This window comes from Chiloscyllium punctatum, chromosome 8, assembly GCF_047496795.1.
Source record: "Chiloscyllium punctatum isolate Juve2018m chromosome 8, sChiPun1.3, whole genome shotgun sequence".
Taxonomy (NCBI): Eukaryota; Metazoa; Chordata; class Chondrichthyes; order Orectolobiformes; family Hemiscylliidae; genus Chiloscyllium; species Chiloscyllium punctatum.
Genome location: NC_092746.1, coordinates 51,564,359 through 51,578,810, shown reverse-complemented (window position 1 = coordinate 51,578,810; position 14,452 = coordinate 51,564,359). Strand labels below are relative to the sequence as shown.

The 14,452-nt window shown below is 38.1% G+C and overlaps 1 protein-coding gene across 2 annotated transcripts in view; it reads left to right on the top strand.

Annotated features, from left to right (window-relative positions):
* The window catches only part of LOC140480554 (uncharacterized), a 57,152-nt gene that overhangs the window by 4,906 nt on the left and 37,794 nt on the right, over window positions 1–14,452 (top strand). For both annotated transcript variants that reach the window (XM_072575536.1, XM_072575535.1), the window contains exons 3-4: window positions 2,551–2,619; window positions 9,051–9,072. In XM_072575536.1, coding sequence (XP_072431637.1) covers window positions 2,551–2,619; window positions 9,051–9,072 — 91 coding nt within the window. The remainder of the gene's footprint in view (window positions 1–2,550; window positions 2,620–9,050; window positions 9,073–14,452) is intronic.

Below are 14,452 nucleotides of genomic sequence, written 5' to 3'. Positions count from 1 at the left end.
TTGTTGGGCCGGAGGGCCTGTTTCCACACTGTAAGTAATCTAATTAATCTTTTTGAAGTTCATATAGCTCACGTCCACTGCACTGCCTTCACCAAGCCTTTTCGTCACTTCTTCAAAAACCCTCAATCAAGTTAGTGAGACACTATTTCCAACACACAAAGCCATATTGACTATCCCTAACCAGGCCTTGTCTTTACAAATACATGTAAATCCTGTCCCTCAGAATCCCCTCCAACAACTTCCCCTGCACTGATGTCAGGCTCACCGGTCTATAGCTCCCTGGCTTTTCCTTTATCACCTTTCTGAAATAATGGCATCATGTTAGCCAACCTCCAATATTCTGGCACCTCACCATGGCGATCAATAATACAATTCTAACAGGGCTAGACAGGTTAGGTGAAGGATGGATAATCCTGATGGTAGGGGATTCTGCAATCAGAGATCATAGTTTAAGGATAAATGTTCAACCCTTTTAGGATTTAGATAAGAATTTTCTTCACTAGAGTGGTGAACCTGTGGAATTCATTATCACAAAGTTTTTGAAGCCAAAATAGTGTTTTCAAGTAAGTGGTACATATAAGTCTTCTGACTAAAGGAATATAAGGGGAGGTAGGCATGATTTTGACTAAGTGCTAAATGAACAAGTGACAGTTTATTTCTTGGTATGGTGTGTGGGAGCTTGTAGTGTTCTTCTGTAACTGACTTATGTCTTTTAAAATAAAGGCAAACTTGATTTATGTAACATATTGTAAGCAAGTGTGACGTTATCTATTTTGAATAGACCCAGGATACTTTCTGAATAATATAAAGTTAAATACAGTGGATGTTCAAAGTACCTTTTGGCGTTCAAGTGCATAATCTTTAAAATATCACGAATAGGTGTAAAAGAAAATCTCAAAACCTAATGGAATACTGACCGTTGTATCTCGAGGAGTGGAGTACAGGATGCAGGCAGATGGTTACTCTTGTTGGCATCTTGTTTAAAACTCTGCACTCCAGAGCTCGCTCAGTACCACAGTTAAAGCAAAATACTATAATTGCTGGAAATTAATTTGAAAAAAGTGTGTACTGGAGGAACTAGGCAGGTTTGGCAACATTTATGGAGAGAGACAGACAAGAGTTAAATATTAAATAAGTATCACCAATCCTGAGTTTCTCCAGCTTTTCTTTTTATTTCACATCGTACTGCTCTGGAGCATCGAATTTTGATTTTTAAGTTCAAGCTCTAGAGTGGAAAGGCATTGGGCAGTTAGGAGGCAAGTTATTATTGATTGGATGCCAGCTTCTCGCCAGCTCTTCGTGTCCCAGATCTAGCTATTTTACTCATCAGTAATGAGCCTTCAAGATGTTGATGGGCCTTCAACAATGCAAATACTGTTGTTAAGGGGCAATTATTGAACTCTTACTGGAGATAGTTGTTGCCTGTGTGACTTGAATACTAGTTTGCCATTTATAGCCAAAGCCTACGCATGACTTGCTGCATTCAGATGTACAGTACTCTCTTGTCTAAAGAGTTGCAATTCAAATTGAACTGTCCAATTATGTGAGTGCCCTACTTTTGATCATATAAACAAGACAAGTTTCATCATGAAGTGACTGAAGATGATGAACAGTCTTCAGCAACTCCTACAGCTGAGATGTTTGTATCTGATAGCCACAACCATTGTCGCTTTTACCAAGTATGACTCCAAACCTTGGAGTGCTTTATTTTTAATCCCTTCAATTTATTTTATTCAGACTCCTTGATGTTATAATCAGTCAATTTTGATGCCAAGAGTAACCATTATCACCTCACCTCTGGATTCTACTTTTGGTCTGTGTTTCATGTGAGGTCTGGAGCTGCACATCCTGTCAGATTCCAAGCAATATGAACAAGTCAGCTTTTGTTGCTCAATAGCACTGTTAACGAAACCTTTCATTGTTTTCCTCATGATTTTGGTATAACTGGGTGCCAGGTTGTACTGATACTGCTTTTTGTGGTTGATCTGTGTCACTGTGGACAGCAAGGTGGCACAGTGGCTAGCAGTGCTGCTTCACCGCGCCAGAGACCTGGGTTCAATTCCAGCCTAGGATAATGTCTGTATGGAATTTGTATATTCTCTCTGTCTGCTTGAGTTTCCGTGAAAATGCCTAGTTTCTGCCCACAGTCCAAAAATGTGAAGGCTAGTTGGATTGGCTTTGCTTATTTGCCTGTAGTGTCCATGTGCAGGTTAGGTAAATTAGCCATGATAAATGCAAAATTACAGGGATAGGGTGGGATGCTCTATGGAGGGTTGGTGCAGACTGTATGGGCCAAATGGCCTCTTCTAAACTATAAGGTTCTCTGATCTGGAGATATGATCAAATGCTATGATCCTCAACTAAGATTATCTCTAAAATGAAACAAAATATGATTTTATGGTTACAGTTTCATAACCTATATTGATAGCAATTGAGTTTAAGAGACTGTTAATACATTTTCAAATGGATAAAAAAAATTGTGTATCGATCACATTTTATGCTCACACTTTGAATATCCTACATTTGTATTTCTTTGTATTTCAATTTTAGATTTGTGATGTTCGTTGTACATCTGAGATGAACCTGAAAATGCATTTCCTTGGCTTGAAACATAAAAAGGTAGGGGCACCAAATATAAAAGCTTAATTTGAATATGAATGGAAAATGGTCGTGACTGAAAGAGCCGACTAATGTGGTTCCATTCCTGACTTTGCTGGAGATCCTATAATTGAAGGCTTTTCAGATACTTGACACTTTGTAAGTTTTTCTCTCTTTGAAGTGAGCATGTTGTTGACTTTTGTATTAAAATGTTGATCTGCAGTACAAAATGACAAATCTATTACTATTGTAAGCTTGTATGTGTATCACTGTAATGTAACCCTGTTCATTTGCAGTGCCGTATTAAAAATAAGTACCCATGTGTGGAATCACAGAATTGTTATGGTGCAGGAGGAGGCCATTCGGCCCTTGGTGTCTGCACTGGCTCTGTGTGCATTATGGCACAGTGAAAGGCTTCAGTTTGTATTTTCATGTTCCATGTGACCGATTTCAAAATCTGTTCAAGGTTTCATTAACATTGAAATGCTTCCAATTTAATGTTGCATTTGGTTCTCTATACAGACCATTTTATGAACATATGCCTTTTGGTTTATTGTGGATGGGTGCAAAATTTGCTCCAGTCGTATCCGGAGCTGTAAACCGATCACCAACCTACGAGGTCAATGAGTTACTTCGATAAGAACCACATTCATCAGTGTCTGATGTCTTCAGTTGGTCACAGAATTACGAAAACAATTTTTTTTGCTCCACTCTAATCCTATAGCTGTCTGATCTTAAATTATTAGAGACTAAACAAAAATGAGGTGAGACTGCTATCCTCTGCCTGTCAACTTGTGGCAGATGAGTAACTTAATTGTTTTGAAACTACATATGTCATTGGGCCTTACTAGCTAGTATACACGATCAAAGTTTTTATATGCTGTATTGATTATTGTCACTTTTTTTTTTGTTTAAAATTTAGCTTTCATTGTAGACAAGTATTCTGGCAGTTTTATTAATGTCCTTCAATGATTAGTGACTGGAAAACAACAGTGAAAGGTTCAGCTTGATGATCTGTGTCTCCAGATGCAGCCTGACTTAATGTCTTCTTGCATTTTTTTAAATAACTACAGTTTATCTTGGAAATACTTTTACCTGATTTGAGAGACAAGTCTGTTTGTTCTTACTGGATTTTGGAAAATATATCCAGTTTTCAGTTAAAAACATGATTCCTCATCATTTCTTCCTTCTTTCATGTTGATTCCTCGTGAAAGCCTGTAAAAGGATAATTGTAGCCAAAGCAATTAGCTTCTCAAAAAAACCAAACATGACATAAAATCAACAGGGTGAAAAATGTTTTGAATCCTTCATATCTAATCTAATTAAAGCCCAAACATTTTGGCTAAACCAGCCAAATGTTTTTCTGCATCATTGAGATGTCTACAAATATACTTCACTTGAAATAAAAATACATTCACCCCATTAGTAGACATGACTTAGAATTTGTCTCTGAGTTTGGGGTGGGTTCTGATTATTCAAAAATGTTTTGTTGAATTAGAGTTCTTCTGCTGCTGTGGTGCAGGATACGGGGTTGGGGCTTGGTTGTATTGGATAAGGTGTTTATTTTTGTTTGGGCCCTCTATATACATTATTTATTGTCATCTAAAGGGAAAGACTTTGTTTAACCCTGTTGGTCTCCAGTTGCAGGTATTTGTACAAGAACGTTGGCTAGCCATTTTGTTGTTGTCGTCAGATATCAGGCGAAAGCTTGGTATCTATATCGCTATAAGACCATAGATAAGGGAACTGAAGTAGGTTATTTGGCCCTTGAATTCTTCTCCACCATTCACTGAGATCATGCTTGATTTGCCAATCCTCAACTTCACTTGCTTAACTTTTCTGCAGAGTTCTGAGGAAGGGTTGCCTTGACCCAAAACATTAACTCTGGTTTCACTTCACAGATGCTGCTCGACCTGCTGAGTTTTTCTAGCAATTTCTATTTTTGTTTCTGAGTTGCAACATCAGTAGTTCTTTCGGGGTTTTTCCTCCACAGATTTACTAACTTCAGTAGAAATTCGTCCTCTTCTGTCTTAAATATGCAATCCCTAACTCTGAGATAATGTTCTCTGGTTCTAGAATCTCTCATAATGAGAAACAACCTGTCAGCACCTATTCTATCAATCTCCCCAAGATTATTGTTTTGTTTCAAAAAAGTTATCTCTCATTTTCCTGAGCTCCACTGAATAACGGTGCAATCTACTCAACATTTCTTAAGTCAATCCCTCTAAACGTGGAATCTCCAGACTGCCTTCATCACCAGTCTAACTATCCTTAAATAAGGGGACCTACTGTTGACAGTATTCTTAACTTTGTCTAACTGGTGCTTAAATAGTTTTAGAAAGATTATTTATTTTAAGTTTTCCTCCTTTGAAATAAAGATCAACGTTCCATTTGCTGTCCTTATTTCCTGAAGAAGGGCTTATGCCCGAAACGTCGATTCTCTTGTTCCTTGGCTGCTGCCTGACCTGCAACACATTTTCAGCTCTGATCTCCAGCATCTGCAGTCCTCACTTTCTCCTGTCCTTATTACCTGCTGAGCATGTGTCCTAACCTGTCACTTACGCATAAAATCTCTCAAATCTCAAGACAGTTTTCTATAGTCTTTCTCCAATTAAGTAATGAAGCGGCATGGTGAAAACATTGCTGCCTCACGGTGCCAAGGACTCTGGTTAAATTACAGCCTTGGGTGACTCTGCAAATTTTGCTCGTTCTTCCCAGCCTGAGTTCTCAAATTTCCTCTAAATCCAAAGATGTGCAAATTCGGTGGATTGGACATGCTAAATTGGCCTGTAGTGTTCAGGGATATGGAGTTAGGTGGATGAGCATGTTAAATCCGGAGTTCTGGGGATAGAGTGCTGTTCAGAGGGTTAGTGCAGACCTGATGAGCCAAATGGCCTCTACCTGCACTGCAGTGATTCTATGAAAATTCAGCTTCAGTATTCTTCCTGCCAAAGTGCATAACCTTACATTTTCCCACGTTATATTCCATCTAAAATTTTGCCCACTTGCCTAACCTTTCTATATCCTCCTACGGGCTCTGTGTCATCACCACTTGCCTTTCCATCTATTTTTGTCATTCTCAAATTGATACATATTTCAGGCCGCAGCACTGATCCGTAATTGCAGTCCACTTGTTACAAAATGCTATTCCCTTCCCTCTTTTTTTTATTATTAGTTAGCCTGTCTTCTATTCATTTTAATACCCCAACACCATGGGCTTTTATCTTAAATAGCCAACCATGTGGGATCATATCAAGTGCCTTTTGGAAATTCAGAGATATTACAACCGCTGCTTCCCCTTTATCTATTCTGCTTGTTATCACCTTCAAGAATAATATTTATCAAGTATGGTAATCTCCTTCATGAAGGCATGCTGAATCCTCTTAGTTATGTAATGTACTTCTAAATGCTGTGCTAATGCATCCTTTTTAATTGACTTTAATATTTTCTCAATAAGGTATAACACAATGATCATAGAAATGTGATTGAGATTAAGTAGCTGGTAAGATTTATGCTTTCTCCCTCACTCCATTATGTACATTGCACATCCTTGAACCAGAATTGGTAGGCAGGTAAATGTAACTGCCTCTAGCTTTGAACATTCTGTGAATGTATTATGAATTAGATTTTTTTTTTGCAAAAAAGGTAGCATTTCAACTTCGACTGAGGCCCAGAATTAGCCAAATAGTCTAAGTATTCTATGAAATTAACAAAAAATTATCTTAACATGTTACATTCTCCTAGACCAAAGCAATATCCCTTCTTCTATATGATTGCAAGTAACTGAGTTTGGAACATGGCCTGTTGGATTGCTCTGATCTAATGCTCTTAAAGAATGGTCAAGGCATTATCAAGATTGTTGAATAGTAATCTTGGTGAACATGTAAATGCCACAAGCCTCATCCAGTCAAATAAGCTTCATCCTGTCATGTTTTGCAGGGAACGTCTGAACATGCAGAAGTTCAGTTTCATAAGACAAGTATAGAATGTTGCTAAAATAGTAAAGCAAGAGAAAAAAACTTGATGCAGACTTGACTTCTTTTGCTTAGTCTAAGGTGAATGTTTTGTCCTCCTCTTCTAGGCTTGTCTATCTTTTTTGCAATTTCATGAGTCAAAGCAGCAACTGATGTCATGGCATTTTGATGGAAGAAGTGTTTTTTCTTGTTCTTGTGGTTACATGGACAGAAATTATGCAAAGACTTTGTGCTCAAGCAGACTTGATGTACTTTGTTATTTCGATCCTCTGTGCTATGCAAATCTCTGGCTGTTTGGCAACACTTTTAAAATATTGTCCCTTCAAGCATCCTTTATCAAATCATAGTAGAAAGGTATGCTGGGGTGCAATATGTTCATCCTCACACCAAATAGATGTAATAGAAGATAGGTCTGTACAATTTGGCCCATCCAGCAGTCGAACTACTGTTGCCAATACTTTCTGTTCTTCTTTTACATTTGGGAAAATAAAGTTTTAATAAATTTCTGTCTGAATCTACACTTGGGAAATAAATTAGCTGTTCAAAATCCTTTCAAGTAATAAATGAAATTTCCCCATAAACCTGTCCCTCAATCTCTCATTTGTCCTGGATAACACTTTACATAAATATATATATCTAGTTCTCATACAAAAATACAACACCAATGAAGCAAGATTATTTAATGTAGCAAATATTAAATATGATATTAGACTTAACTGATTTTTATTGCTGTTGTTTTTATTTGCATCTAGAAAATAAAATTTTGTTTCCCTTTAACTTGGGGGAGAAAAAACTTTTATTAATGATCAAGTAAGTATATTTCTAGGCAGATGAGAACCTAATTGGTTTACTGATTCATGAGTTACTCATGTTATCTTTTACACTTGTATCTTTTGGATTTGCACTTGTGTTGTAGTTGTATGTACTCAGTAGTGTTCATTTGGAGGAAATGTTGAGCCATCATTAGGGTCACCAAGTGTGTATTCTGCAGTGCCTTCAATTACAGCTTTTGATCATTTGTTCAAGATAGTCGACTTGGTTTAACTCAGTAATTACTACATTTTAGATAAGGAATTAGACAATGGAATAATTTAACGCAGTTAGGATGCAAAATTGTCTATTTTGTCATTAGATTTTAGATGGCTATATTGGTAAATAAAGTCAATATGAATGCAGAGATCAGTTGCTTTGCATGGGATTCAGTTGATATTACTTGTTTCATCATAGCAACCTTGATTTTACAGTATTGCTCGAATATTTTGCTATAATTGCTAAATCTGCTTTTAGTCTCAAACGAAAGTCTCATTTCTTGTTTTCACCTTTTAACTTTGCCTGCCATTGTAGACATGTAACAAAGTACATGAGTTACTAAGAATCTGACTATTGGAAAAGAAATTACAATGATTAGTACTGCCCTGGAGAGTGTGAGCTGTCCAGTTGTTCAAAAGTCAGTGAGGTTGAACAAAAGACATCGTTTTGAAGACAGGCAAAGCTGTTAGCCCGTCTTTAAATATTCCCTTTCAAACATTTGACTCATCAACCAATGAATTTGATGGGACAACTTTACTTATTATTTGGTTGTAACCTGTGCCGTGACCACCTAGTTCTGGGTGGTTACCAGCTATAGTTGAACTGAAAGAAAAATACACAAATCAAGCAATTCAGTAGGAGAAAGTGGATAGAACTCTTCGTATCCAGGGCTTCTTATAACTTTTTTTTTACAAAAAAAAGGTTTCAGCCTCTTGATTCCAAAGCTCAAAGAGTCCTACCAAATCTTTTTCACATGTCCGGTGGGCATTTTAATGTTTGTTGTACTGATAACTGGTACACAAACATGTTTTTGTGCATTTGCATAGGGAAGGACTTGACTGTGAGGACATTTCATTCACAATATTTAGTCCCTCCAAAAATAGGGTCTTGGAATACACAGGCTCTGGTACACTAAGCAAGTAGAGGTTGCAAGACATTTTCAACAAAGTGGGCAGAAAATACCACTTGCCCAGCAAATACGTTTTGAATAAAGTTGCTGATTATTAGCACAATATGCTTTTAAGTCCAAATGATGTAAGAAAGTCTTACAGTATTCAGATATTTGACATCATGTGATTAAAGAATTTCCATCTTTAAAGTGTGTTTTCAATGTGTTTAAGTATAGTAAAATTACTAATGATGTAATTTTACTAATTCAACTTTATAATATACTTTGGACATTGTTGTTGAATTAATCGTGTGATTGTTTTTTTCTGCCGTAGTCAGAAAAATATGAAAGAGCTCAAGTGAATTTTTGCAGAATTTACCCGGACAAGTTCCTTTTCTTGAATAAAACAAATGGAAAGATGACCTTCTGGGCACAACTAAGTCTGCAAAATATCATTGTTAATGAAATCTTTCAGTTTTATGTCCCAACAGAAGCAATCCTGCTAACTTTTTTTTTCTGTTTAATTTCCTCGATGGTTCCTCCCGAACTTCATATGACAGAATGAGGGAAGCTTTAAAAATGGTAAGTATTACAAGATTCATGTAGGATCTTGTTATCTTTTACAGACACGTAGAAAGTCTGACACTTAAATTTTATTTAAACTGAATCATACACTGACTCGAACAAGTTTACTTTCAGTTGTAAACCTTAAAATAGTTTACCTTAAAATAATTTGTGGCTCAAGGGGATAACTGAACACTTATGTTTCAGTTTGCATCTTTTCCACAAGGTGAGCTTTGAGCTTGGTTTTTGTGCTTCATCCCAGTCTTGTGCCATTGCAATATGCATTGCCACCAACTCTCAAAGTCGATGGATTGGCACAGTGGAAATAAGCACATTGGCAGGCTGAAGGAGTCAACACTTTTTTTTGTTTGACTTGTGCATCATTCTGGCTGTGAAGCTTTGAGTATTTTTACTCTGAAGCTTTGTTCGCCAATTGCTCTGACTACTTGTGACTTCAGACTACTACAGCTTTTACAAAATCACCAAAAGAATTTTTAAATGAAGTCTAATGGTTTTGGAGAATATAAAATAAACCATTTATCTATCTTTTGACCTCTGTGCCACCATTTCACTTTTTCACCATTCTTAAACACTTCAGTATTTTTGTCCAGTTCTCTTTTCAATTTGTTTTTATTGGTATGTGTGTCTTTAGTTTTCTTTTGCATTTGAATCACCTTCATTTTTGGACCTGGGAAACAGAAGTCTTTTTTTTTTTGTTTTGCTGCCCAGCTCTGCCCAAGATACTGCTGGGTCAGTGTAATATTCAGTCGCTGGTGTAAATGTGGTTTGAAAAACCATTTCTGCAAACAAGTGCTCCTTTTTATTGAGCATTTGTTTTAAAATGCACTATTGTTCTCACTCTGAATATGGAACAAGGGTTGGTGATCCAACTTTCCCTTCTGGACTTGATGTATAATTTTCTGGTTCAAAAGTGATGTGCTCAGTATTTGGCCTGACACCAAAGTGAAGAACAATACTGCGACATGATTGACCCACATTCCTTAAAATATGACATGTTAATTTACATGGCTTGGACTTTAAATTAACTGTATCCCTGAAACAAGATTAAAAATCCACTTGGGCCTAGATTTGCTGACAAGAATTTGCATTGTTAATGCCAGCACTACTGCAGCTAGTGATGCAAGGTTTTTGGAAAGACATTACAAACCCCATGATGAGCATGGATGGGTATGTGTCCTTATCACAATATGATAGCCCACTTGTAACATTGTGGAGTACCATGAGTGGTAACGTTTTGCAAGAATTGTGTTGCTGTCAGAATGTTGACTGAAAGTGCTCATAGTATGCTACTAGTTTATAGACAAGTGACAGAAGTTTGCTGGTACTTTTTTTGGCGGGGGGGGGGGGGGGGGTAAGCTTGCCCTCTTTCAACTAAGAGTAAAAATGGTACTGTTTTTGAAGCAAAGTGAAATATTTGCTTCATTCCTTGCAGTAAATGCTTAATGTTTCTGCCAACCTCAACTTCAGCTCTTTGAAGGCAGTGATTGGAGCATGCATGTTTATATAAGGACAGACAAACAAAACTAGGTGCAGGGCTTCCACTAACAGGGGTTTCCATAAATCCAAGCATTGCAACATTGTAGTGTTGGTTATTGGACCACTTCCTTTATAATTTTGCTGATAGATGCATACTTGAATTATTTTGGTCATTAATCACATGTAAATATGACTTGGTAAATCAGAATCCTCGACAATATTGTAGCATTACAATTCTTTCCATCAAATATTCGCTCTAGACATTCATAGTTGACTTGTCTGTTGTGTAGGCTATTATATGGAATGCTAACTGCTTTAAAACTGTGCACTGAGTTTTATTGAACTGTTGTAGCATCGGCAAATCCAAAGACCAAGACACTACAAATGGATCAGAGAGTTTTGAGAAGCTGAGCCAAACTTAAGATCGGTGCAAACTTAAGTTTGGTCCTGTGGATTCCAAAGAGGCAAATATCTAATGTTCTGCACCTGGTACAGCCAGCTGGGGAGTGTTGTGTCAGCACCAATCCATTTAGTAGATTACTGGCTTGGATTAGACAGCTTTTGCTGTGAACGCTCCTGGCTAAGAAATTCACAAAAAAAACCTCTAGATGTCAATGTGTATTTTCTTTAAAGCTTAATATTGGAAGATCCAGGCCAGTAAATTACTGAATGTATATTACTTCACTATCTCTGCATGCATCCCATTCATGAGAAAGATGAGATGAATGGGCAAAACCTGGTAGATGGAACATGCCTCAGATTATGCAGTTTGGTGGGAAGAATAATGGAGCTGAATATGATTTAAAAAGAGAATAACTGCAGAGAACTGCAATACAGAGGGACTTCGGGATCTTTGTGTATGAATAATAAAAACCTAGCACCCAAGCTCAGCAAGTAATAGTGTAGGTGAATGGACAGATGGTATTTATTTTAAAGGGAATATAGTCCTTTTTTTTTAGAAAAGGAGGCCTTTCTAAAACTGTATAAGGTACTATTTAGACCATGCTTAAAATACTGTGAACAGTTTTGGCCTTTGTTTTCTTCACCCATGGGACGTGCACATTGATAACTGAGCCAAAATTTATTGTCCATCCCTAGTTGTGCTTGAGATGATTGTGGTGATCTGCCTTGCTGTAATCCATGTACTGTAGGGAGACCCACTATGCCATTAGGGAGGGAATTCCAGGATTTTGACCCAGGGATAGTGAAAGAGTGTTAACATATTTCCAAGTCAGGATGACAAGTGGATATGAGGGGAACTTACAGGTGTGTTTCCATGTATCTGTCACTCTTGTCCTTTTTGAAGGAAATGGTCATGAGTTTGGAAGGTGCTGTTGAAGGATCTGTGGTGAATTTCTCTATTTCTTGTAGATATAACACACTACAGCTACTGAGTGTCAGTGATGTCCCTCAGCTGCCTTTTTACCTCATCAAAGGCCTTCCTCTTGTGAATCACAACCGCAGATAAGTGCTAGAAAAGCATAATTCCTGATCTTTTGCATATCGGAGCCTGTGGATCCTTCCCCAGTGCTCTGGAGACTTCCAGTACCATTTGCTTATCTCTGTAGTGCTGAAGTCGCACTAGGACCGAGAGGGGGCGCTGGTCTGATTTGGGCCTGCACAGTACAATCGGTGGGCCTGCCCTGACTTCCAGCTTCAAAAACTGTAGGAGCCATTGCTCCAAGAAGCTGACGAGCTGGCCTTCTTCCTCCTTCCGGCAGCCCACTAGGCAGATGTTCTTCCGATGGCCTCAATTTTCAAGGTCATCAACCTGCTGTTCCAAAGCCTGTACCTGCCGTTCCAGGGCCTGGACCCGATCTGCCGAGGATTCTACCATGGTTTCGGAGGCCGTGGTCCGTTGCTCCACCTCCACGATGCGCTGCCCAAGGTACTGGATCTCCAAGTCATGTTTCTGCAGCATGACCGAGATCAGTTCCAGCCTGGTCCAGGTCTCCTCCGTCGCTGAACCGATCTGCGCTTGGAGTTTCATAAACTCCGAGACGAGGCTCTGCTCTACAGGTAAGTCCCTGGGACTGCTCGTGGAGGCTGATGCCGCGGACTTGTCCATTGCTGCAGGAGAGTGCCCTGCTTGTTCTGATCCTCGCTGTCCCTTCCGTTTAGTCATTTTTTTTCTAACTATTTTAAACTAACACACAGCAACTCTGGAGGTCAAAAACTAACAATTTCTACCGCAATGCGTAATAAAGGGAGAGTCAGTGCACCACTTTGTCTGGGTTCTGGTGCAGAGCTCAGCAGGGCAGACCTACTGGATCGCCACCACCTTGAAACTGCCTGGCTGCGTTGTTAACTACATTCAAGGTCAAGGTAGACTGATTTTATTTTAATCAGTAAGGGAATCCAGGATTTAAGGATAGCACAGCAAAGCGGAGTTAAGAATTATCAGATCAGTCGTGAGCTCATTGAATGGTGGATCAGATCTAATGGGCTGAAGGTATCTCTTTCTGGTTCATTAAATACTTCTGGGGATTTATCTTCAGTGGAAAGCCTTTTTGTCTCAATGTTCAGGCACTGAGGCATTAAATCTTCTCGATTGAGTCTTATAGTTTACATATTTACTGTTTAGATTACCATCAAAATGTCAGTGTGAAATTTGGGAAGATAGAATATCAAGTATGATATTTGTATTTTAAAAGAAATATCTTGGCAGTAAATTGGGACATGCGCTGTCGTCAGCATGCACTAACCACGTTGGAGGATCCATTTAGTAGAGCATTTAGTCTTTGCATGGTTCCTGTTCTATTTGATCTTGTGTCCTGAAAATATCCTTTTCAATCTTAAGGCATCTGCTTCAGAAATGCTACTTATTGCATCCGTATTTCCACTAATTTTGACTCTGCAGAAAGATTGCCTGTCTTAACACCTACCTTGACCTAACTGATGCTTAAGTCTTCTGTAGTTTTATGATCACTTGCATGTTTCTCTGAACAGGCAAAATTCCTGTTTTCTTCTCTCCGATTTCTAATCAGCTATGAACTTGTTTGAATTTTCCAATTTGTTCTTTCCTAATTACTTTAATAAAACAGAAAAAAAAAATCTGGAGGTATTTAAGAATGACTCCTATTTCCCTCTTCTTTGGTTAGAACTTTACCTCAGTTTGTAATTTCCCAAGATTGAAAATTCAGTGGTTGGATTGCAGGGGGCAACCAAAGTTCATCATTTGTGTGTATTGATATGCTGTGTGTGATTTGAGGAATTTCTTTAACTGTTGATTTTAACACATAAGTGTACCCATTATTAATTGAAAATCTCAGAAATTTTAAATGCCTTTTGTTGTATGAGGCCCTGGGAATCACACCAGAGCATCTCAAAGTATGTTTTTCCTTTATAGTTCAGTTTGAACTGTATTCTTAATGACAGTGAAGTAATGTGGACTCTGGAGATCTGAAATAGTGCTGAAACAGCCTAAGCAGATCTGGGAATGTCTGTGGAGGAGAGAAAAATGGTTAATGTTTCAAGTCCAATGTGTCTTCAATGACAAAAGGAATTGAAAAGTCAACTCTGATCTGTCTGCACAAGTGCTGCTGAGTTCCTCCAAACACATGCAGTTTTTATTTCATCCTTTTCTCTTCAAACTTGCCACTACAATCAAAGTGAGATTGCATGTAACCAGTGTCACATCTTGTGACTTTTCCCCATTTTGATGTGGTGTGGAGTTTTACTTTGTGATGAGGCTACTAGGAAATTGATCACTGCTGCCCCTCTGAGCTAAAATCAATTATGTGGTATTGTTTAGGAAAACAACGTGGATAAAATGTCAGGTGAATCAACTATCTTGAAATTTTGCATGCTCACATTATATTGTTTTGACACATTGGGCCATCCAACACAACCAGTTTATACACTTAGTGTTTGAATAGTTTTCATCGACAGGTGCCCTGGA